Source organism: Staurois parvus, unplaced genomic scaffold (assembly GCF_062004578.1).
Source record: "Staurois parvus isolate SC_StPar_1 unplaced genomic scaffold, SC_StPar_1.0 ptg000564l, whole genome shotgun sequence".
NCBI lineage: Eukaryota > Metazoa > Chordata > Amphibia > Anura > Ranidae > Staurois > Staurois parvus.
This window is the reverse complement of record NW_028318360.1, coordinates 3,132,650-3,156,608: the sequence shown is the minus strand read 5'-3', so window position 1 is coordinate 3,156,608 and position 23,959 is coordinate 3,132,650. Positions and strand designations below refer to the sequence as shown.

At 43.0% G+C, this 23,959-nt stretch overlaps 1 protein-coding gene across 1 annotated transcript in view; it reads left to right on the top strand.

The window, feature by feature from the left end:
- The window catches only part of LOC149450705 (piRNA biogenesis protein EXD1-like), a 98,989-nt gene that overhangs the window by 11,573 nt on the left and 63,457 nt on the right, over positions 1-23,959 (top strand). Inside the window, exon 2 of the mRNA XM_089691558.1 lies at positions 23,662-23,810. Coding sequence (XP_089547684.1) covers positions 23,662-23,810 — 149 coding nt within the window. The remainder of the gene's footprint in view (positions 1-23,661; positions 23,811-23,959) is intronic.

Below are 23,959 nucleotides of genomic sequence, written 5' to 3'. Positions count from 1 at the left end.
CTAATGGGTGTAGAATAGATTTTCATTTTAGAATGGGGTACCCTTTTAAAATTATGGACAGTCTTGAGGTGCCCCATTTTAGAATGGGGTGCCTTAAGACTGTCCATAATTTTAAAGGGTGTTTCAGGACTGTCCATAATTTTAAAGGGTGCCTTGACCGAGAAAAGGTTGAGAAACACTGGATTATACTACAAGCCCACAGCCGCTAAGGCTGCCGGGACTTGAAGTTCATTCATTCATGGAAGTCTGTGATCAAATGACGTTGCTGCGTGGGCAGAGCCCCGCATGGCCACACTCTTTGCAAATTTGACAGATAGTACGGAGAGAAGTCTCCCTGTACTATTTATCAGAGGGAGAGGGGGGGGGGGGGGGGTGGCCGCAGCTATGGGAACATGTTACATGTTCCACTCTAAAACTGTAACATGTTCCCAAAGGTGAACTTGTCCTATAGCTTCCCTGGCGGTATTCTTGAGTGTAGCTCGGGGTAAAGTTTCAGCACCACAAGCGGTAACCCCGAGCAACACTCGGGAATACCTTGCAGCGCTGCTCCGGGATATCTTCTTCACTTACCTTGTCCTGCGCTCCTGCAATGTCCCTCCTGCAGTGTCCCCGGGAATGTCCTCCGGTGGATGCCGGCATCTGTCTTCTGGGTTGCGTTCCCTGCGACGTCGGGACGTACGGGGGACGGAACTGGCGGGAAATTTAAAAATGTAAAAAGTGACATTCACTCAATACACTAAAATCACATAGTAAAACATTACTGTATCAAACCATTTCACATACATTTTGTCCCGAGTGCTTTGTCCTGTGCCCTGCCTGCATTTTTACTGTTCTTTCTGCCTGGAAACTGAGAAATGTCCATGGCGTCCAAAAAGCGTCCCTTTAGGGGAGTGATAATGATTCGTGGGGAAATTCGTCATCGGACACTGAAAACGATTCTGCGACTTTGCTCAGTGATGTGCGAACTTGGCGCTCTATTTCAAATTTCAGTGTTTTTGGTTTGATTATATTATTGAATTACATTTATTATTTATTTATTATTTTTTATGATTATTAACTTCTAATTTATGATTTCGTGTTTCAAATTTTATCCTACCCGGGATGTTTACTAGACTCTTGTTTGGACAGATTTCAGTGCGTTATTCCTAAAAATTACAGGCCTACAATGAAAAAAATACATATTTCCATGCAAAAAAATGTACCGCTTTGAGCACAGAAATATGGACATAATCAGACCGCTAGGGAGGTTAAGGAAAATGGACAGTTGTTTGAGGACAGCAAAGTATACTTTCAGAGAGAATGCACTTTTTCATTTTTTACTTGTGCTCTGACCTAAATCATCCCGCCTTCACCCTCTATAGATGTGTACTTACCATCGCCCTTGTGAAAGTTAGTTTCTGCTGGTTGCACCTTTAAATGACACTCATAGATTCCTATGGGGCCAACAGCCTGGCCAGGAGAGGAAAATTTATGCTGTGGGAGACAGATCTCAGAAAGTATGGATCTTTGAAAAGTGAGGGTGGTAAAGTTTAGGTTAGAGCACAGATGCACACTACTGTGGGTGTGGGAATGCGTGTAAATCACATGTTCCCACACGCAATCAAATGCTCTATTGTGTAGCAGATGTGCCATTAATTCCCATTGGCAGCCCCATGCATCGGAAAAAGCGGCATGTTTTCAGGTGCGTGAAACCACATGGTGCAAAAGCACAATGCAGCCACATTTTAAAGAAAGGGTCAGGGATTTTTTTCCCTGCAGGAAATATATTCAAAGGAACAGGTTGCTGCACCTGCACAAATGCGAGCTGCACCACATGCTACAGTGTGAACCCAGCTTTATTCTTTAACCCCTTGCCTACCGGGCACTTATACCCACTTCTTTACCAGGCCAATTTTCAGCTTTCAGCGCTGTCGCACTTTGACAATTGCGCGGTCATGCAAGATTGTACCCATATGAAATTTTTATCATTTTTTTCTCACAAATAGAGCTTTCTTTCTTTTTCTATTATAAAATTTTTCAAACAGGTAATTTTTCTCCTTCACTGATGTGCGTTGATGAGGCAGCACTGATGGGCACTGATAGGCAGCACTAATGAGGTGGCACAGATAGGCGTCACTGATAGGCAGCACTAATGAGGTGGCACAGATAGGCGTCACTGATGGGTGGCACTGATTGGCATCACTGCTGGGCACTGACTGGCGCAACTGCTGGGCACTGACTGGCACAACCCCCGGGCACTGACTGGCAGCACTGCATTGATGGGCACAGGTGGGTGGCACTGGTGGGCACAGGTGGATGGGCACAGTTGGGTGGCACCGCTGGGCACAGGTGGGTGCACTGCTGGGCACAGGTGGGCGGAACTGGCGGGTGGCACTGCTGGGCACCGATCATCAGGGCACTGATCATCAGTGCCCTGATGATCGGTGCTGATCCCTGCTCTGACAACTGCTCTGACAGCGTGAGGAAAGTGCAGCCGAGAACCGGCAATTGCATTACCCGGTGATCAGCGTATCATTGGACACGGCTGATCACGTGGTAAAAAGCCGCTGTGATTGGCCTTTTACCACATCACGTGATCAGCTGTGTCTGTAGAACTCCCAGAACTGGGCGGCCACAGTGTAGCCGTCATTCGGCTATCTGCGGTTGGCAAGTAGTTAAAGTATTTCAGTCCTAACTGGATATTTAGTAGTTAGTGTTGCATTTCTTGGTGCTAATAGAGGCAAATCCTCCCACTTTGGCATTGAGTTTGAGAAGGGACATGGAAGATTTCTATCTCAGTAAGGCCTGGTACACACCAATGTGGTTTTTATTGCTTTTTGCAGAAATGCACTACATGGTCTCCTATGCATTTTTCAGCCACTGCGTTTTTGGAAAAGCATGCCAAAAACACGTGTAAAAACGCAAAGAACAATGCAAAGAGCATTACAGATCAAAAGAAAACTGCATAGGTATGAACAGGCCTTCAAGGCTAAAATCTTCAGTAATGAATATAGTTCACCTGAAGGGAATTCTTTTTTTTTTTTTTTTTTGGTCACCCAAGGTGGATTTACATGGTGAATGTATTTTGGGCCCAGAATATAGTAAGATAATCATCCTTGGAGAAGCCAGTTAGTGTATACCTTCACAGCTGTATACTCTTTGTTCCAGTACAGATGCCTTTTAAAGTGAACCATCAGGGCTGTTGGTAACGGTGTTAAAGTTGAACGTCCTGTCATGAGTTCCCAGCATCTGTACTACACTAGGATACATGAAAGCAAAACCTATAACCAGTACCATCTGAACCCAATGTAGAAGTGAGATAAGCGCTATCACTGAGAACACTGGAAGCTTCCGATAACTTCATGAGCAAACCGTATGTGTGACAAACACAGGCAAGTAGATGTTTTGGGCGTCTGGTGTTGGAGGTCAGATTATCTGCATATACCAGCCTCAGAAAGTGAAGCAACATTTTACTTAGCGACCTAAATACATCTGTTCGAAAATATGAAATGCGGTCTTGAAATGGAAAAACAGGCAAATAAGAATGTGAAATTTGCACCAAAAATATTCTAGGGAGATGGTAGATCAGAATGTCTGTGCACCAGTAATTCACTTTAGGCCTCTTTCACACAGAGGATCCAATCAGGTCGGACTGTCAGTTTTTCAGGCGGAGCTGATCGCAGGGTCCTTTCACCAATATAGACCTGCGGGTGCAAACAGACTTGTCTGATTACACCCACCTACATCCGATCTAGTCTGCTAAAAAAAAACCCAAAAAACAGAAGGAGATCTGTCCCCCGTCTACGCAGATCAGATCTGAGAGCAGTCCACTGTCTGATTACACAGTGGGCTGTGTCCGTGTCTGCTCTGCTGCTGGTTGTAAAGGCTGAAGGTTTTTTTATCTTCATGTATTCTTAGCATCAAGGTAAAAAACCTTCAGTGTATAGTCCTCCCTCAGCCCCCCCTAATACTACCATATCATGATCCAGCGCTATGCATGAGAGCCTTGGCTTTCCCTGGTCTCCCTCGCCTCATTGGCTAAGACACAACAGTGGCAGCCATTGGCTCCTGATGCTGGTAATCACAGCCAATGTGGAGGGGCAGGGCCAAGCCATGCTCTGTATGTATTATGGACATACAGAGTCAACTCAGGAGTGAGTACACATGATTGCCCCCAGAGCAAGCAGCTTGTTCTGGGGGCACTTGTCAGGGGGGAGTGGGCATGAGTGCCTGCGGGGGACCTGAGAAAAGGAGGATCGAGGCTGCTGTGTGCAAAACCATTGCACAGACCAGGTAAGTATGACATGTTTATTTTAATTAAAAAACCCTCAAAAAACAAAGCTTTACAACCACGTTAAACTGAGCGGACACGGACCTGTCAATCGCCTGCGCTGCTCAAATCAGCAAGGAGTTCAGCGGACAGATCCCCTGCTGGCCTAAACAGAGCCTGCCCCATCTGAAACTGGCCTTAAAGGAGAAGTACAGACAAAGCTCTTTTGGCTGTACTTCTCCTGTGGATCACAGAGGTATAGTTCGTTCTGCACACCTGTGACCCATTTTCAGCTGACAGCAGGCTGAAGCCCGCTGTCGGCTGACGTCACTCAGCCGGTCCAGGCTAGAGAAAGATTGGGATCCACCCCAGGGTCTGGAGCGGCACCTGGCTCAGCCTTTCAGAGCCTGAGCCAGCCTCTCCCTCCCCCTGCACAGCCCAGCACTCCAGTGAGCCTTAGGGCCTGCGGGGGACAGATGCTGTGGATAGATGCAGCATCAGTCCACCTAGGTAAGTATAATTTTGAAAAAAAAAATACCATACATCTCTTTTAAGCAAGCCATAGATTATGCGCTTTTCTGCAACCATGGGGGGTTTTATTGCCTCTGAATGCAAACGCAGCTGCATTACAGCTAATGGCAGAGATGTACTACAACTGGAGCGCACAGAATCTGATGCAGATGTGCAGTAGTAACCAATCCGTTTCTGACTTCAGCTTGTTCAATTGAGCTTTGATTGTCAAAGGCTCCATGCACACGGGGCGTTTTAACAACGCTGGTAACATTAGCTGTTAAAAATGTGCGTTTTTTTTTGCGTTTTTGCATTAGCGTTTAGCAGCATTTTATTCGCATTTGCGTTTTTAGCGTTTTTTACAGTTTATTTGTACAAAAAAAGTTGTTTTTGCTCAAAAAAAGTCCAAAAACGCCAGTTTACCATGTTTTCCAGTGTTAGAACGTTTTAACAGCTAAAAAACTCCTAGAAACCCACTAGTTCTGGGTTTTTTTCCAGCCGAAAAACTCAAAAACCACCGATTCCAGTCTATGTGTGCATGGACACATAGGATAACATGCTGGGGTTTTACTGGCTATAGAAAAAAACGTCAAAAGCCAAAAACAGCCGCTGTAAAAACATCCAGTGTGCATGAGGATTAAAACATGGAAGCTGATTGGTTACAATGCACAGCTGCACCAGATTCTGTGTGCTCCGGTCTTATTAACCCCCCTCCCCAATGTGTTAATGCACATTGTGGTGTTTGGATTTCGATCTGAGGCTAGGTTCACACTCTGCGGGCTGTTGTTCCAGCACCCACATGGCACTCCCTACACTCCTCAGCCCTCAGCTTAATTATGGGTGCAGGAACTGCAGGGAAACCTCAAGGCCGCAGGGAGACCATGAGATTTCCATGCGACCTCGTTTTCAAAAATGTGCATGCACCTATTTTGTGCAGAAACGCGGGCGCAGCAGCCCATTTATATGAATGGGTTGCTGTAACTGAGCAAATGCAGGCCACACAGTCAGCAATAATGTGAACCGAGCGTTAGAGGAGCATTCAGGAGCATGAAAAAATGCCTCAAACCTGCATTCGGAGAGGAGCTTACTGGCATAATTTGCGTACATACGTGCATAAACATTCCTGTATGTGCATAAGTTCATTACATGGCTAGTATAAATGAATGTTTTGCCCAGTAGAATACGTTTACACTCATACGCTTCTAAATGCCGTGTGCCTGTAAACACGCATGAACACGTCGTAATCACACACAAAAACAAACATTTATTACGCTTGATTTTTCTGACTGCTCCTGGAAGAAAGATCCATCTGACTTAGAAGTGCATGAAGCCATAAAGTGTATACATTTTTAAACTGCTGTTTGACATCTATGTTTTTCCCATATGTATACAGTCTTTGGCATGTATTACATATTTATTTTAAAAACAAAGGACTCACAGAGCACTGCGGGTTATCTTTAGAGAAGTCTGCCTCATTTGCACAGTTTATCTGACTGAAATTTCACATGGAGAAAAAGGGAAAAGGACAGCACTTCTAAGTGTAGCATGGACGCTAACAAGTTTATTTAGAACAAAAGCCAAATGGCCACTCACAAAACAAATAGGTATTCAGGCTCATCAATTAACAGAATCGCTGCCAATGAGGATAGTCCATTCTGGGATCCACTATACTGGCATGGCATCTGGAGCCGCTATTCGCGTGGAGATCCCAGGAATCTTCTTCCCGGAAACCAAGGTGAAACGCATCGCCAGCATGATGACCTCATCAGGCAGTGGGAGGAGACGCGTTTCGAAGCATGCGCAGTTTTGTTTTGATTGTGGCCCTTTGGTTGTCGTGTTTAATAAACTGGTATAGTCCACGCTACACTTAGCGGTGCTGTCCTTTTCCCTATTTCTCCCTGTGTGCATTTAGGGTTTGCTTCTAGTCAAGGGATTAAGCTTTCCCTAGTGAATGGACTTTTATATTTATATTTCTTGACTTTACTATGAACATTTGTGACTTTTTATTGATCTTTTAAAATATTTTTACTGGATTACCATTGGCGTCTGTGCTGTTATCTTTGGGTACATACACCTGACTGTGCCTACTTATCCCATTATTACTGAAATTTCAGACTGGCCTGATAAAATACGAGTCATTGGGCTGAGTCATTCAGTTCTGTGTGTAAATTACAGCTTGAGCTACATAGCTCTGTAGAAACTAGATTCTTTATAATGGACTGCCTGGCAGTCTTGGAACACTTGTGTGGAGCCTCAACACTCAGATGTGATCAAGACCTAAGGGAAAACCTTTTTTATTTTTGGATGGAGTAGAGAGGGATTAAAACACCGTTCACAATTATTTTGTTTCTGTCCCGAGAGTGAATGTGAAAGAAAATCCTAATGTTTGAGTGGTCACCAAAACAGGAATAGAGGGGTAATTTTCCATTGGGGACACTCGTTTTGGTGATCTTGGTGACAGCCAGGTATTTCAGTCAGTTTGGAGGGTTTTCCTTTTACGGTCTGTTTTAGCTAAGGGAAAGGAAGCAAAGGAAAATCTTCACAATGGTACAGAGATGGCAAAAAAACTTGCAGGGGTTTTAACCCTCCCTTTCTGTATGCAAAGTGTAAAAAGGGTTGCCTTTTAGTGCTACTTAAAAGTGGAACAAAAAATTTAATGTATTGCAGCTTAAAAATCATTAGATATGGTGGCTGCATTCATTTTCTTTTTTTTAGGCTTTTTCTCCTCTGTTTCACCTGGTGATCTGGCCAGTAACACACCTCCTGTATTGGAGTGCCCCCACTCTGGATAAAGTAGCACAGGGGGAACCTTTGAACAGCAGCATTAGTCTGGGTGGAGGGGAGTGTTAGATGTACTAGTGGATTTAGGTACACTAACTAATTGAAGTCAAACTCCAGCTCACACTTTATGAGCATTTACAGCACACAGTTGTTTCCTTTTTGGGATAAAAATTGTACATACAGTGGGTATAGAAAAGAATCACCAAACCTTTAAAATAATCACATTTTGTTGCTTTGTAGCCTTATCCGGCTGTATTTACTCAGTGCAACTTATATCATCCAAGTGAAATACAGAACACCAACATTTATTTATTTATTTCAGGTACTTATATAGCGCCGTCAATTTACACAGTGCTTTACATATATATAGTACATTCACATCAGTCCCTAACCCTCAAGGGGTGTACAATCTAAGGTCCCTAACTTACATTCATACATACACATACTAGGGACAATTTAGACAGAATCCAATTAACCTACCAGCATGTCTTTGAAGTGTGGGAGGAAACCGGAGTACCCGGAGGAAACCCACGCAGGCACAGGGAGAACATGCAAATTTCAGGCAGGAGGTGCCGTGGCTGGGATAACGTGAGAAAATTTAAAAAAATTCAAAAACAGAATCACTGAGTTGTAAAAAGGATCACCCCCTTGTGTCAGTATTTTGTTGAGCCTCCTTTTGGTTTAATTCCAGTCTATAGTCTGTTGGGATGTCTCTACTAACTTTGTACATCTAGACTTTGCAATATTTGCCCGCTCTTCTTTGCAGAACTTCTCAAGTTCAGTCAGTTTTGATGGTGACCCTTTGTGGACTGAAGTCTTCAAGTCTTTCCACAGATTTTCAATGGGGATAAGGTCTGGGCTCTGACTAGACTATGCAAGGACATTCACCCTTTCCTGCTTCAACCACTGTGCGGCCATTTTTGCTCCGTGCTTTGGGTCATTGTCATGTTGGACCTTTATGGCAGAGGGCAGCAGATTTTCCTTAAGAATTTGACGGTATTTTACCCCCATCCATTTTTCCTTCTATCCTGACAAGTGCTCCAGTCCCTGCTGCATAGGGACACCCCCATACCAGGATATTATTATCCCAATGCTTTACTGTAGGAATGGTGGTATTTGGATGGTGAGCTGTATTGGATTTCCGCCAGACATATTGTTTGGTGTTGAGGCCAAATCATTCTCAAAAAGTCTCCTCCGACCATAACACCTTTTTCCATGTGGCCTTGGAATCTTCGTGAGTGCATGTGGCCTTTCTTGAGTAGTGGCTTTTTGTTTGGAACCCTCCCATACAAGCAACATTTGTGGAGAATTTGTGACATTGTTGCCACATGCACACAATGACCAATCACTGTATACACTGCTCCTCTCTTGCCCCTTCCTTGCACACACTGCCCCCCCCACCCCCCTCCCCCCTATAAAGAGGACCTGTCACTCATATGATTTTATTGCTATCACATAGGGGACCAATAGTCCCCTATGTGATAGTATATGAGTGACAGGTCCTCTTTGTAGGGGGGAGGGGGTTTGGGGGGGCAGTGTGTGCAAGGAGAGGGAAAGAGAGGAGCAGTGTATACACTCAGGCTCCCTCACTGGCCGCTGCTATATGTCATTGCCAGTTTTTAAATGTAATTACCGGCTTTTTTCCCTTCACTATAGATCCAAGAAGGAGCTGTCATTCTCCTCGCTGCTAAAGGAAACAAAGGGGTGGGGTCACCCAGTGACATTACCCAGTGACCCCGCCCCCTTTTTTTTCTTTAGAGGCTGGGAGAATGACCGCTCCTTCTTGGAGCTATAGGGAAGAAAATGGTAATTGCATTTAAATACTGGCAAATACTAAAATAGAAGTTTTATAATCTGAGATCTTGGCATTCTTCTCTTGTAGATGATCAGATATGGTATCTGATTGGACAGAACTGAAGCAAACCTAGAATATGGCAGGCCTATGGAAGCAAAGTGCAATAACTAATGGAAACCAATCAGAAGCCATCACTCCAATAACTGGATTTTTACTGGATAAGCCCCCTCTGAGTATACCAGTTGAAAAGTCTGCTGTAGAGCAGCTTGAAGAGGTATATCACCTAACTTTAAAAAGGAAAAAAAAAAGCACTCTGTAGATCACTTACAAGAGGAAAACTTTCTGCATTTTATTAGATCAGCTGCTGCATACTGGCAGCACACATAACAAGTAGTATGGCGCCCTCTGCTTTCTATGATTGGAAACAGCAAGTAAACCTCAGCAGCACAAACTACAAGTCAGATGTGCTTCTTAGAAATCCTGTGCAGAGAGAAACATTGTATATGGCCTGTCATTGTTCTCTCCTTCTGAAAATACTAGTTGTCTGGTCGTCTTTCTGATACTCCAGTTTCAGTTTTTTTGGTTATTAAGGCTAGGTTTAGATGGGTGCAGAACTGCGTGTAAATCGCACGCGTTCTGCAGCAAAAGTCCGCTGCTGTTTAGCAGATGCTTGGAACTGTCATTAATTCTTAATGGCACTCCCAAGAATTGGAAACCGTGGCCCATTTTCCTTTGCGGGAAACACTTAGCATATGCGGTTTCTGTGCGGTTGCCGTTTTAGTCTAGTACACATCTCTAGTTGCCCGCAGCTTACGCATATATTTGTAAATGTGTGCAAACTAAAGACCTGGTTTTAACATGAATTGTTAGACAGGACAATTTGGTTTGTTGCAGGCTGGCTGGTACGTATGCTGCACATTTTTCTTTGTTGTTGTTTAACCTCCCTGGCGGTATTCCCGAGTGTAGCTCGGGGTAAAGTTTCAGTACCAAAAGCGGTAACCCCGAGCTACACTCGGGATTACTGCAACGTTGCTCTGGGATCCCTGTACCACTTACCTTGTCCTGCGCTCCCGTGATGTCCCCCCTGCAATACCCCCCGGCCATGTCCTCCGGCCGATGCCGGCATCCGTCTTCCGGGTTCCATTCCCTGCGAGCGTCGGGATGTGCGGGATGCACGAGGGACGGAACCAGTGGGAAATTCAAAAATGTCAAAATTTTACAAACGCATAATACACTAAAATCTGATAGTATTACATTACTGTTTCAAACCATTTCACATACATTTTGTCCCGAGTGCTTTGTCCTGTGCCCTGCCTGCATTTTTACTGTTCTTTCTGCCTGGAAACTGAGAAATGTCCATGGCGTCAAAAAAGCGTCTCTTTAGGTCAAAAGCGGTTTTAGACCAGCTAGAGAACAGCGATAGTAAATTAGAATCACTTGCAGAATTGAGTGATAATGATTTGTGGGGAAATTCGTCATCAGACACTGAAAACAGTTTTGCGACAGTGATGTGCGAACTTGGCGCTATATTTCAAATTTCAGTGTTTTTGGTTTGATTACATTATTGAATTAAATTTATTATTATATTTTTTATGATTATTTATTATATTATAATTTGTGATTTCGTGTTTCAAGTTTTATCATATCCGGAATGTTTACTAGACTCTCTTGTTCGGACAGATTTCAGTGAGTTACTCCTAAAAATTACAGGCCTACAATAAAAAAAAATACATATTTCCATTGAAAACAATGTACCGCTTTGAGCACAGAAATACTGACATAATCATACTGCTAGGGAGGTTAACCACTTGCCTACCGGCACTTTCACCCCCTTCCTACCCAGGCCAATTTTCAGCTTTCAGCGCTGTTGCACTTTGACAATTGCACGGTCATGCAGCACTGTACCCATATGAAATTTTTATAATTTCTTTCACACAAATAGAACTTTCTATTGGTGGTATTTAATCACCACTGGGGTTTTTGCTTTTTTTTCACTATAAATGAAAAAATACCAAAAATTTAGAAAAAAAAGGTTTTCTTTGTTTCTGTTTATAAAATTTTGCAAACAGGTAATTTTTCTCCTTCACTGATAGGCAGCATTGATGGGCACTGACGGGCACAGATTGTCAGCTTTGTTGGGCATTTTTAGGGCTGCACTGATAATCAGTGCCCTGATTATCAGTGCAGATGTCTCCTTTGACAATTTCCGGTTATCGGCAGTACTTTCCTCGTGCTGTGACAGAGTGAGGAAAGTACTGCCGATAACCGGCAAGTGTATTTACATGGTGATCAGCTGTGATTGGGCACAGCTGCTTATGTGGTAAAAGGCCGCTACGATTGGCCTTTTACCATGTCTCCAAAGGATACAGCGATCACAGTGTTGGGTGCACGCCGCTGGGGGCAAGTTCTGAGAAGATGTCATATGACGCCCTCCCAAAACTGGACAACTGCGCTGCAGCCGTCATTCGGCTATAGCGCAGTAAGAAAGTGATTAACATGCCTCACCCTTCCATGTGCTCCTTGCTGCAAAGGCCAGGTATACATCTGTACATCTGTGTTGCATGGAGTCAACCAACTTCTGGCACCTGTGAACAGGTATTCCAGCCAGGATGATTGGACTACATTCCACAGTTCTTCTCTATTTCTTGGTTTTGCCTCAGAAACTGCATTTTTGATGTCACCCCACAAGTTTTCTATTGGATTAAGATTCGGGGATTGGGCTGGCCACTCCATAACGTCAATCTTGTTGGTCTGGAACCAAGATGTTACACGTTTACTGGTGTGTTTGGGGTTGTTGTCTTGTTGGAACACCCATTTCAAGGGCATTTCCTCTTCAGCATAAGGCAGCATGACCTATTAAAGTATTCTGATGTATTCAAACTGATCCATGATCCCTGGTATGCGATAAATAGGCCCAACACCGTAGTATGAGAAACATCCCCATATCATGATGCTTGCGCCACCATGCTTCACTGTCTTCACAGTGTACTGTGTCTTGAATTCAGTGTTTGGGGGTCGTCTGACAAACTGTCTCCGGCCACTAGACCCAAAAAGAACAATCTTACTTTCATCAGTCCTCATAATGTTTCACCATTTCTCTTTAGGCCAGTCAATGTGCTCTTTGGCAAATTGTAATCTCTTCAGCACGTCTTTTTTTCAACAGTGGGACCTTGCGGGGACTTCTTGCAGATAGCTTGGCTTCACATAGGTGTCTTCTAATTGTAACAGTACTCACAGGGAACGTCACACCTTCTTTGATCTTCCTGGAGCTGATTGTTGGCTGAGTCCTTGCCATTTTGGCTATTCTTCTATCCATTTGAATGGAATTTTTTCGTTTTCTTCCACGTCTTTCAGGTTTTGGTTGCCATTTTAAAGCATTTGCGATCATTTTAGCTGAGCAGCCTATCATTTTCTGCACTTCTTTATATGTTTTCCCCTCTCCAATCAACTTTTTAATCAAGGTACGCTGTTCTTCTGAACAATGTCTGGAACGACCCATTTTCCTCAGAATTTCAGAGAGAAATGTGCTGTAACCAGCATGTACAACATTTGCTGCCTTCCTTCTCTAAATAAGGGCAATAATTGCCACCTGTTTTTCAAAGAATGAATGACCTCACTAATAGAACTCCACACCATCAGCAGCATGCATGTCATGACTGTTGGGTCTGTTGGATTTCTATTACTCTACTACACCTGCTAGTAAATTTTTTGCCATGTAGAAATATCATTTCTACCAAAAACAGTGATTGATCAGGTTAGTGATGTCTGACTGCTATTATTTTGAACACAACTGTATATGCTCCAACTTTGGAGGCTCTCAAATTTTACAGAGTTAGTACACTGGGGCGCCATGAAGTGGCCCTGCAGCTTACGCATATAATTGCAAATGTGTGTAAACTAAATCTCTGATTTCAACATGAACTGTTAGACAGGACAGTTTGTTTGCTGCAGGCTGGCTGGTAAGCGAGCTGAGAATTTTTTTTGTTGTTTGACGTGCGTCACCCTTTCATGTGCTCCTTGCTGCAGAGGTCAGTTATGAGTTGGGGTGCTTGTTATTTGTTTGTAGGTTCACATCTCTCCACTTTCAGTTTTTTTGGTTATTAAAGCTAAGTTCACATCTATGTGGGACAGCATGTAAATCACACGTATTTCCACAACAAAAGTGTGCTGCTGTTTAGCAGATGCACGGGGTAGACTTTAGGAATGAATGGCCCCCTCATGCATTGGGTACCGCGGCACGTTGGAAGTACATGGAAACACAAAGCTCTATGCTGTTTCTGTGCAGCTGCGGTTTTAGAAAAGGTGCAGGCACCTTTTCACTGTATTTCCCACAGTTACAATGGCTCATACAAATGAATGAGCTGGTGTGCCCACGCAAATGCGGAAACCGCAAATGTGTGAACTTCAATCCTTAGGACCAGGATGCAGATCAAGTGATCTGACTTTATTCTGACAACTTGCTTCATGCTTTTTTTCTGGGTCAGGAATAAAGAAAGTATAGACAGAGAGCCAGGCAGCTAGCATCTTCTGAATGAGGAAAGAAAAAAACAGAGGGTGCACAGGCCTAGTGCATTACCATAAAAAATAAATAAAGTAGGTGTTGTACTCACAAATGACAATATAGTCAAGGCACATCATAAAGAACAGCTGGGTCAACACCACGCTGTCAGGGCAGGGCTGTGGAACGGACAGGTAGGCCTAGTGGCAGGGTTACACACTGGCTGACGACAACCACCACCAACAGACCGAAGTCCCTCAGGGCGCGGAGTCTAAGTCCCAGGCTGCCCTTCACCAGGGCCCCTGATGGTGGGGATGGACTTGACGCAGCCAGGAACCAGGTCGCGGCCCCCGAGACACCCCGGCTGCGATAATGGCCGCCGCCAATGGCGTGTAGCTGGTGAGAATGACAATAGCGTAGTCAGGCAAGCTGGGTCAACAACAACGGGACAAAACGGTACAGAACAGTAGACAGAGAATCACAGGTCACGGGCCGGGTTCAGCAACGGAAGGTCAGATCGAAGGAAAACACAGAGAATGGTCTAGTCACGAGCCGAGTCAAATACCAGAAGAGTCACGAGCATATACACAGAGCTGTAGCAAGACAAAGACACAAGACACAAGTGCAAAGAGCATGTGCGGATCACAGGCTTATATGTACTCAGCCACACCCCTCTGGGGGATGGACCTCAGAGACCTGAAGGCATAAAAGCTTCCCACCATGCTCAGCATAAATCCAAGATGGATGCCAGCACATGGAGTAACATAACCTCTGGGAAAAGGTAGGACCTTGACACACGCTGAATAATAGGGAGTGTAGACATCCAATAGGCTGACGCGTTTTGAGGACTTGCCTCTTCCTCAATGGGCTCTGAGGAAGAGGCAAGTCCTCGAAACGCGTCAGCCTATTGGATGTCTACACTCCCTATTACGGACTGTTACTCAGCGCGGTGTTGACTAATCTGTTCTTTATGGCGTGCCTTGACTATATTGTCGTTTGTGAGTACAACACCTACTTTATTTCTTATTAAACATTTTTTATGGTAATGCACTAGGCCTTTGGGCCCTCCTGTTTTTTCTTTCCGCATTCAGTATATTTGGATTCCCCCGGTCTATTTGAGGGCAGCAAGGTGTGCATGTTCCAGGACATTCTTAATGTGGTTGTAGCCTGCATCGAGTCCATTCCCAAGTGCAGGAGCATTTGTGTTTGCTGGTTCTTAGCTAGCATCTTCTGTACGGGGTCAGCAATGGTAGCCTAAACACATTTCCACAATACTTTTGAAGTGCATTCACACTAGCAGACAGTGGTGCTGATGATCTGTAAACACTGTTTATTTATTTTTATGCAAACTTTTAAAAAATGCCACAAAATTAAATTGGATTAAAAAAGTATTGGCTGTTTGTGTGTATATACAGTATGTATATATGTGTACATACACTATATTACCAAACGTATTGGGACGCCTGCCTTTATACGCACATGAAGTTTAATGGCATCTCAGTCTTAGTCCGTAGGGTTCAATATTGAGTTGGCCCGCCCTTTGCAGCTATAACAGCTTCAACTGTTCTGGGAAGACTGTCCACAAGGTTTAGGAGTGTCTATGGGAAGGTTCGACCATTCTTCCAGAAGCACATTTGTGAGGTCAGGCACTGATGTCAGACTAGAAGGCCTGGCATGCAGTCTCCACTCTAATTCATCCCAAAGGTGTTCTATTGGGTTGAGGTCAGGACTCTGTGCAGGCCAGTCAAGTTCCTCCACCCCAAACTCGCTCATCCATGTCTTTATGGACCTTGCTTTGTGCACTGGTGTGCAGTCATGTTGGAACAGGAAGGGGCCATCCCCAAACTGTTCCCACAAAGTTGGGAGCAGGAATTTGTCCAAAATGTCTTGGTATGCTGACATCTTAAGAGTTTTTCCGTCTCTGGGACTAAGAGGCCAAGCCCAACCCCTGAAAATCAACCCCACACCATAATCCCCCCTGCGTGTGTGTGTATGTATGCACGTGTGTGTGTATATACTGTGAGGAACAGAAGTATTTGAACACCCTGTGATTTTGCAAGTTCTCCCACTTAGAAATCATGGAGGGGTCTGAAATTCACATTGTAGGTGCATTCCCACTCTGAGAGACAGAATTTAATGTGAATTTCAGACCTCTCCATGATTTCTAAGTGGGAGAACTTGCAAAATCGCAGGGTGTTCAAATACTTTTGTTCTTCGCTGTATATCTATATCTAGCTAGATGCTTCGATTGAATGCTGCATCTGTCCCCTGCACCAGAGAACTGAGCGATCAAAGACTGCGTTTTGCTCAGTTCTCCCCCTTCCGCTCTGAGCAGAGAGCTGTGACTGTCAGTCTCCCGCTCTCTGCTCTGACCCCCCAGTGTTCACTGCAACATTGAACTGTGAAGGAGGTGGGAGGGGCTGGCTCAAGCTCTCGGCTGATCGCCAGACACATTCTTGGAATTAGTTTTACGGAACGCTGCTCAATATCTGCGTCCCATTTTTTAATTTTGGAAACAGCCAAAAGTTGTAGGATGCAAATTCAGTGGAAAAAGGTGGTTGATCAAGTTTTGGAATTTTTTTTAGGCTAGGAACTTGCAAACACTTAACGCATCATATGCAGAAGCATTGTCATGGTGGAAAATCCACTTGTCAAGCCAGGGTTCCAGTGTTTTCCTCTGAACTGATTCCTGTAGCATTTTAATTTTCGACATTTGCATCCATCCTTTGCATTTTTGACTGCTCACTGTCATCGTGGACATCTTCCTGTCCCTTCTTAAAGCGCCTATGCCATTCAAAAACACTTGATTTCTTCATGGAATTTTCACCATAAGCCTGTTGAAACAGAGATAAAGTCTTACTCGCAGTTTTGCCAATTTTCAAGCAAAAAAGTGATGTTGATCCACTGCTCCAGATTCCTGTTGCCTATTTTTGGCCAACAGCACAATATACACGTGTTATTTTTTCTACCACTCTGTAAAAACTCAGCTGGTCTGTGACACAGGCGAGTACAAGGTCAAACATGTCAGAACATGTACAAGGTCAAACATGTCAGAACATGTACAAGGTCAAACATGTCAGAACATGGCTGTGTGACTCACCACCATCATGCTGTGTTGATGGCATTCTGGGAATTCTACTTTCACACCTTGTATGCATGAGAGTCTTTTTAGTGTATAGACTCTTTATGTGTTAGTGTAAAATATCGATATTGTCTCGATATTATGTAAACCTATATTGGTGAGGTCCAAAATAGAAATTTCTTCCAGTTCTTGTGCAAAAACTCAAAATGGATTTAATAATATAATTGCGTAAAATATTAGAATATAAAATGTAATATGATGTAAAAAAAAAAAAAGGTAATTGTGTTCTTGAGATAAAAGCTGTGTTTGTGTAGCTGTGGGCCGCTGTCTGTCCAGCTAGCCATCTCATGTAAGGCTGCTAAAAGGTCTTTGTTCTTTTACTATATAAGTAACAATTCAGCCCCCACCTTCTCCTAAAAGTTGGCTGGCTTTCCTTCTGTGACTTCTAGTCCCACAATAATATCTAGTGACAAATGTATAGAACAAACCTTCTGCCTTGCTCCCTTTCCTTTCACTGATGGTCTGGCTTCCGAAAATCAATTCTCAGGGCCCCTAGTCAGAGCTACGCTGACATTCCTTTAGAGTCAGGGGGGATGGGGAGTGTTACACATATACCGCGTTCCAAATTATTATGCAAATGATATTTTTGTCATTTACCTAAATAATTGATGTAAATAACAGTCAGCATAATTCTCATGTTATCAACTATTAAGAGTACAATTCAAATTTTATTGAACAAACCTCCTAATGATAACAGTATTTTTTTTAAATAAAAAATGTACAACGCACTGTTCCATATTACGCACAGTAAGTTTCGAAACACTTTATAGGATGTAAAGAACTGAAAATTGTCATTTGTTGTGTTTGCAGCTTATTTACTGAAATCAAACGCTATTTCAATCAAACGTTTAACAACATTTTAACTTTTTAAACATTTTAACAGGTCACGTTACATTTTAACATAGGACCCCTTATTTGATAGCAGCTTCACAAGTCTTGCATCCATTGAACTTGTGAGTTTTTGGACAGTTTCTGCTTGAATTTGTTTGCAAGATGTCAGAATAGCCTTCCAGAGCTGCTGTTTGGATGTAAACTTCCTCCCACCCTCATAGATCTTTTGCTTGAGGATGCTCCAAAGGTTCTCAATAGGATTGAGGTCAGGGGAGGATGGAGGCCACACCATGACTTTCTCTCCTTTTATCCCCATAACAGCCATTGATGCAGAGGTATTCTTTGCAGCATGAGATGGTGCATTGTTATGCATGAAGATGATTTTATTACGGAAAGCATAGTTCTTCCTTCTGTACCAGGGAAGAAAGTGGTCAGTCATACACTCCACATACTTTGCAGAGGTCATTTTTACACCTTTGGGAGCTCTAAAGGGGCCGACCCGCTCTGTTCCCATGATTCCGGCCCAAAACATGACTCCACCACCGCCTTGCTGACGTCGCAGCCTTGTTGGAACAGGGTGGTCGTCCACCAGCCATCCACTACTCTATCCATCTGGACCAGCCAGGGTTGCACGGCACTCATCAGTGAACAGGACTGTTTGAAAATTAGTCTTCATGTATTTTATTGCCCAGTGCAGCCGTTTCTGCTTGTGAGCATTGGTTAGTGGTGGCCGAATAGAAGGTTTATGAACAGTTGCAAGACTCTGGAGGACTCTACACCTTGATGTCCGTGGGACTCCAGAGGCACCAGCAGCTTCAAATATCTGTTTGCTGCTATGTAATGGTATTTTAGCAGCTGCTCTCTTGATCCGATGCATGGATCTGGCAGATATCTTCCTCAATGTGCCTTTATCTGCACGAACCCGTCTGTGCTCTGAATCAGCCACAAATCTCTTAATAGTGCGATGATCACACTTAAGTTTTCGTGAAATATCTAATGTTTTCATACCTCGTCCAAGGCATTGAACTATTTCACTCTTTTCGGCAGCAGAGAGATCCTTTTTCTTCCCCATATTGCTTGAAAATGGTGCTCTGCTTAATAATGTGGAACACCCTCCTTTAGTAGTTTCTCCTTAAATTGGGCTCACGGCCAATCTAATTATCACATGTGTCCGAGATTGTTTTCAGTGATCAAAAGAGCCCTGACACACAATGCCATCCATGAGTTAAGCTGAAAAACAAAATATTTCATCTTTGTGACACTTAGAATTTGCATAATAATTTAGAACGCGGTGTACACTCAATCATATTTATGTATGCACAGTATATAATGCTCCTAAAAGTTTATATATCAATTACGTAATGTAAAGTTCTATCTTATATTAATATCTTAATATAGAAATATTACAGTATAAAACTTATATGAAATAGTCTTACACTCATATTAGCCACTCCATAATAAATATAAATATATATATATATATATATATATATATATATATATATATATATATATATATATTATACACACAGCGGGTGAAATAAGTATTGAACACATTAACATCAGTAAATATATTTATAGGTGCTATTGACTTGAAATTTTCACCACATGTTGGTAACAACTAATGCAATCCGTACATACAAAGAAATCAAAACAGATATGCTTAGAAATTAAGTTATGTGTAATAAAATGGAATGACACAGGGAAAAAGTATTGAACACATGAAGAAAGGGAGGTGCAAAAACGCATAGAAAGCCAAAACACCAGCTGAAATCTCAGTCATTAGAAAGCAATCCTGCCCCCTGTCAGTGCAAATTAATATCGACTGGTTCAGTCTCAACTGATGGCCTATAAAAGTGTCTCATTACCAAGGCGTCACACAAGAAACATCTTATGATGGGTAAAAGCAAATCACTCTCTCAAGTACGTCGCAACCTTATTGTTGCAAAACATACTGATGGCATTGGCTACAAAAGGATTTCTGAATGTTCAAATGAGCACTATTTGGGCCATATTTCGGAAGTGGAAAGACCATCATTTCACCAAAAACCAGCCACGAGAAGGTGCTCCTTGCAAGATTTCTGACAGAGGAGTGAAAAGAATTTACAGAAGAGTTGTCCAAGAGCCAATTTCCACTTGTGGAGAGCTTCAGAAAGACCTGGAATTAGCAGGTACAATTGTTTCAAAGAAAACAAAAAGTAATGCACTCAACCGTTCTGTGTGCACGCTCCCCACACGAGACTCCATTGCTGAAGAAAAAGCATGTTGAAGCTTGTTTAAAGTTTGCTGCACAACATTTAGACAAGCCTGTGAAATACTGGGAGAATATAGTCTGGTCAGATGAGGCCAAAATTGAACTCTTTGGATGCCATAATACACACTATGTTTGGAAATCAAATGGCATTGCACATCACCCCAAAAACACACCAGTGAAGTTTGGAGGTGGGAACATCATGGTGTGGGGCTGTTTTTCAGCATACGGTACTGGCAAACTTCTCATCATTGAGGGAAGGGTGAATGGAAATATGTACCATGACATTCTTGATAATCTGCCATCTACTAGGATGATGAAGATGAAACGAGGGTGGACATTTCAGCAAGACAATGATCCCATACACAAAGCCCAGGGAACTCTCAAATGGTTTCAAAGAAAGAAAATAAAGCTGCTAGAATGGCCCAGTCAATAACCTAACTTGAATCCAATAGAAAATCAATGGAAAGAACTAAAGATCAGAGTTCATAGAAAAGTTCAAGATTTGAAGACTGTTTTTGTGGAAGAATGCGACAAAATCACACCTGAGCAATGTATGTGACTAGTTTCTCCATACAGGAGGCGTCTTCAAGCTGTCATTACAAACAAAGGATTTTGTATGAAGCAGGGTCGGACTGACCATTCGAACACTCGGGCACTGCCCGAGGGCCCGGGGGTCAGTAGGGGGCCCCATGAAATGCCCCTGGTACTTTTTTTTTTTTTTTTTTTTTTTTTTATAGGCTTTTTTGGGTGTGCTTTGAGTGTGGGCAAAGACACAGGGGCTCCATGATCCCATATTGCCCGGGGGCCCCATGAGTTGTCAGTCCGCCCCTGGTATGAAGTATTAAATAAGTTTCAGTTAGCAAGTTTAATACTTTTTTACCTGTGTCATTCCATTTTATTACACTTAACTTATTTGCTGAACTTATTTGGTTTCTTTATATGTATGGATTGCATGTGCTGTTACTGAAATGTGGTGAAAATTTCAAACCAATAGCACCTTTAGAATGTATTAACTGAGGAAAATGGCGACGTGTTCAATACTTATTTCACTATATATACATATATACATATATATATATATATATATATATATATATATATATATATATATACACACACACACACACATCAGAACTCATTAGGGAATAATCTCCTACTGGATATCTATACTGCTATGGACTGGGTAATGTGTTTGGAACATAAGGATGCCCCATCGTTTGATGGAAATTAAAATTTATCAACCTACAGAGGACTGAATTCAAAGACACCCCGAAAATCAAAGTGAAAAAATTATGCAGCAGGCTAGTCCATTTTGCTGAAATTTCATTGCAGCAACTCAAATTGTGCTCAGTAGTTTGTATGGCCCCCGTGCTTGTATGCATGCCTGACAATGTCGGGCATGTTCCTAATGATACGACGGATGGTGTCCTGGGGTATTTCCACCCAGATCTGGACCAGAGTATCACTGAGCTCCTGGACAGTCTGAGGTGCAACCTGGCAGCATCGGATAGACCAAAACATGATTTCCCAGAGGTGTTTTATTGGATTTAGGTCAGGCAAGCATGGGGGCCATTCAGTGGTATCAATTCCTTCATTCTCCAGGAACTGCCTGCATTGCTGTGCACCAGGAGGAACCCTGGACCCACTGCACCACCATAGCAGGGGGTAATGGGTCCAAGGATTTCAGCCTGATACCGAATGACAGCCATTGTCTAGCCCATAGAGATCTGTGCATTCCTCCATGCATATACCTCCCCAGACCATCCCTGACGCACCACCAAAACGGTCATGCTGAACGATGTTAATTTCATTAACACCAAAGCAGCTGAAACTGACTAATAACCCCCTCTGCTACTTAACTGACCAGATCAATATCCCAGGAGTTTAATTGACTTGATGCTATATCCTGATTAAAAAGTGTTCCATTAATTTTTTTGAGCAGTGTGTGTGTATGTATGTGTGTATGTATGTGTATATATATATATAATATATATACAAACACACTCCCCTTCATGGCCACAGGTGTATAAAATCAAACACCAAGGCATGCAGACTGCTTCTACAAACATTTGTGAAAGAATGGGTTGCTCACAGGAGTTGCCACCTGTTCAATAAGTCCATCCGTGAAATTTCCTGGCTACTAAATAAACCACGATCAACTGTTAGTGGTATTATAACAAAGTGGAAACAACTGAGAAGAACAGCAACTCAGCCATGAAATGGTAGGCCACGTAAAATGACAGAGCGGGGTCAGCGCATGCTGAAGCACACAGTGCGCAGAAGTCGCCAAATGTCTGCAGAGTCAATAGCTAAACACCTCCAAACTTCATGTGACCTTCAGATTAGCACAACAGTGCGTAGAGAGCTTCATGGAATGGGTTTCCATGGCCGAGCAGCTGCATCCAAATCTTACATCATCAAATGCAATACAAACTGTCGGATGCAGTGGTGTAAAGTATGGCGCCACTGGACTCTAGAGCAGTGGAGACATCTTCTCTGGAGTGATGAATAATGATTCTCTGTCTGGCAATCCGAAAGATGTGTCTGGGTTTGGTGGTTGTCAGGAGAGCGGTACTTGCCTGACTGCATTGTGCCAAGTGTAAAGTTTGGTGGAGGGGGGATTATGGTGTGGGGTTGTTTTTCAGGGGTTGGGCGCTGGGCCACCCCTTAGTTTCAGTGAAGGGAACTCTTAAGGCGTCAGCATACCGAGACATTTTGGACAATTTCATGCTCCCATCCTTGTGGGAACAGTTTGGGGATGGCTCCTTTCTGCTCCAACAATGCGCACCAGTGCACAAAGCAAGGTCCATAAAGACCTGGATGAGCGAGTTTGGGGTGGAGGAACTTGACTGGCCTGCACAGAGTCCTGACCTCAACCCGATAGAACACCTTTGGGATGAATTAGAGCAGAGACTGCGAGCCAGGCCTTCTCGTCCGACATCAGTGCCTGACCTCACAAATGCGTTTCTGGAAGAATGGTCAAACCTTCCCATAGACACTCCTAAATCTTGTGGACAGCCTTCCCAGAAGAGGTGAAGCTGTTATAGCTGCAAAGGGTGGGCCAACTCAGTATTGAACCCTACAGACTAAGACTGGGATGCCATTTAAAGTTCATGTACGTGTAAAGGCAGGTGGTCCATTATTTTTGGCAGTATAGTATATATTCACATAGACTATAAAAGTCTGTTTATCTTACTTTTCCCAATCTAGAACAAATGGAAATATAACAACTCAGTTATTCTATTAACACTCTTACCAATGTTAATAATAATAATAAGCAGATATTAGATTAAAGAAAGCTTCTAACAGTTAGCAATGTTATGACTTCACACAATGGCAGTGTTCTGTGGTCCTAATTCACTCCCGGTCCTAGTGTGACAACACTGCACATTGGACAGGAAATAATAGCCTGAAAAAATGGAAACGAATGTAGCCACCACATACAAGCCCAGGTGAGCTGCAATATATTACGTGTTCCTAGGTTTAGATACACTTTAATTGAGATAAATATATGATAACTTTTTACGTATCTTTTTACTTGCTATATATTTGTGGAATAGCCTGTTGAATATCCCCCTTGATGTTTTTGTGTCATTGTCAGGCTGCTCTTTGAACAGCAGAAACAGGAGATTGACTACCATGCCCTTAGCAGGTGCCTTGGCAAGCCAGTTATCATTACCTTGTGTCATGCAAGCTATCAGGGAGACCTGGTACATGTTGATCACGGTCGATCACTTATAATGAGTAAAGGTAAGTGTTTCTTTACAGTTATCTGTAGTAATTATTGTTAAAGCATATCCAAGTCATGTTTTGTTTAGTTCTAGATAGAGTAGGTATTGATTAAAAGCCATGTCAAGTTTTTTCTTTGTTGTCGATGGGAGGGAGATTTTCCACCACTT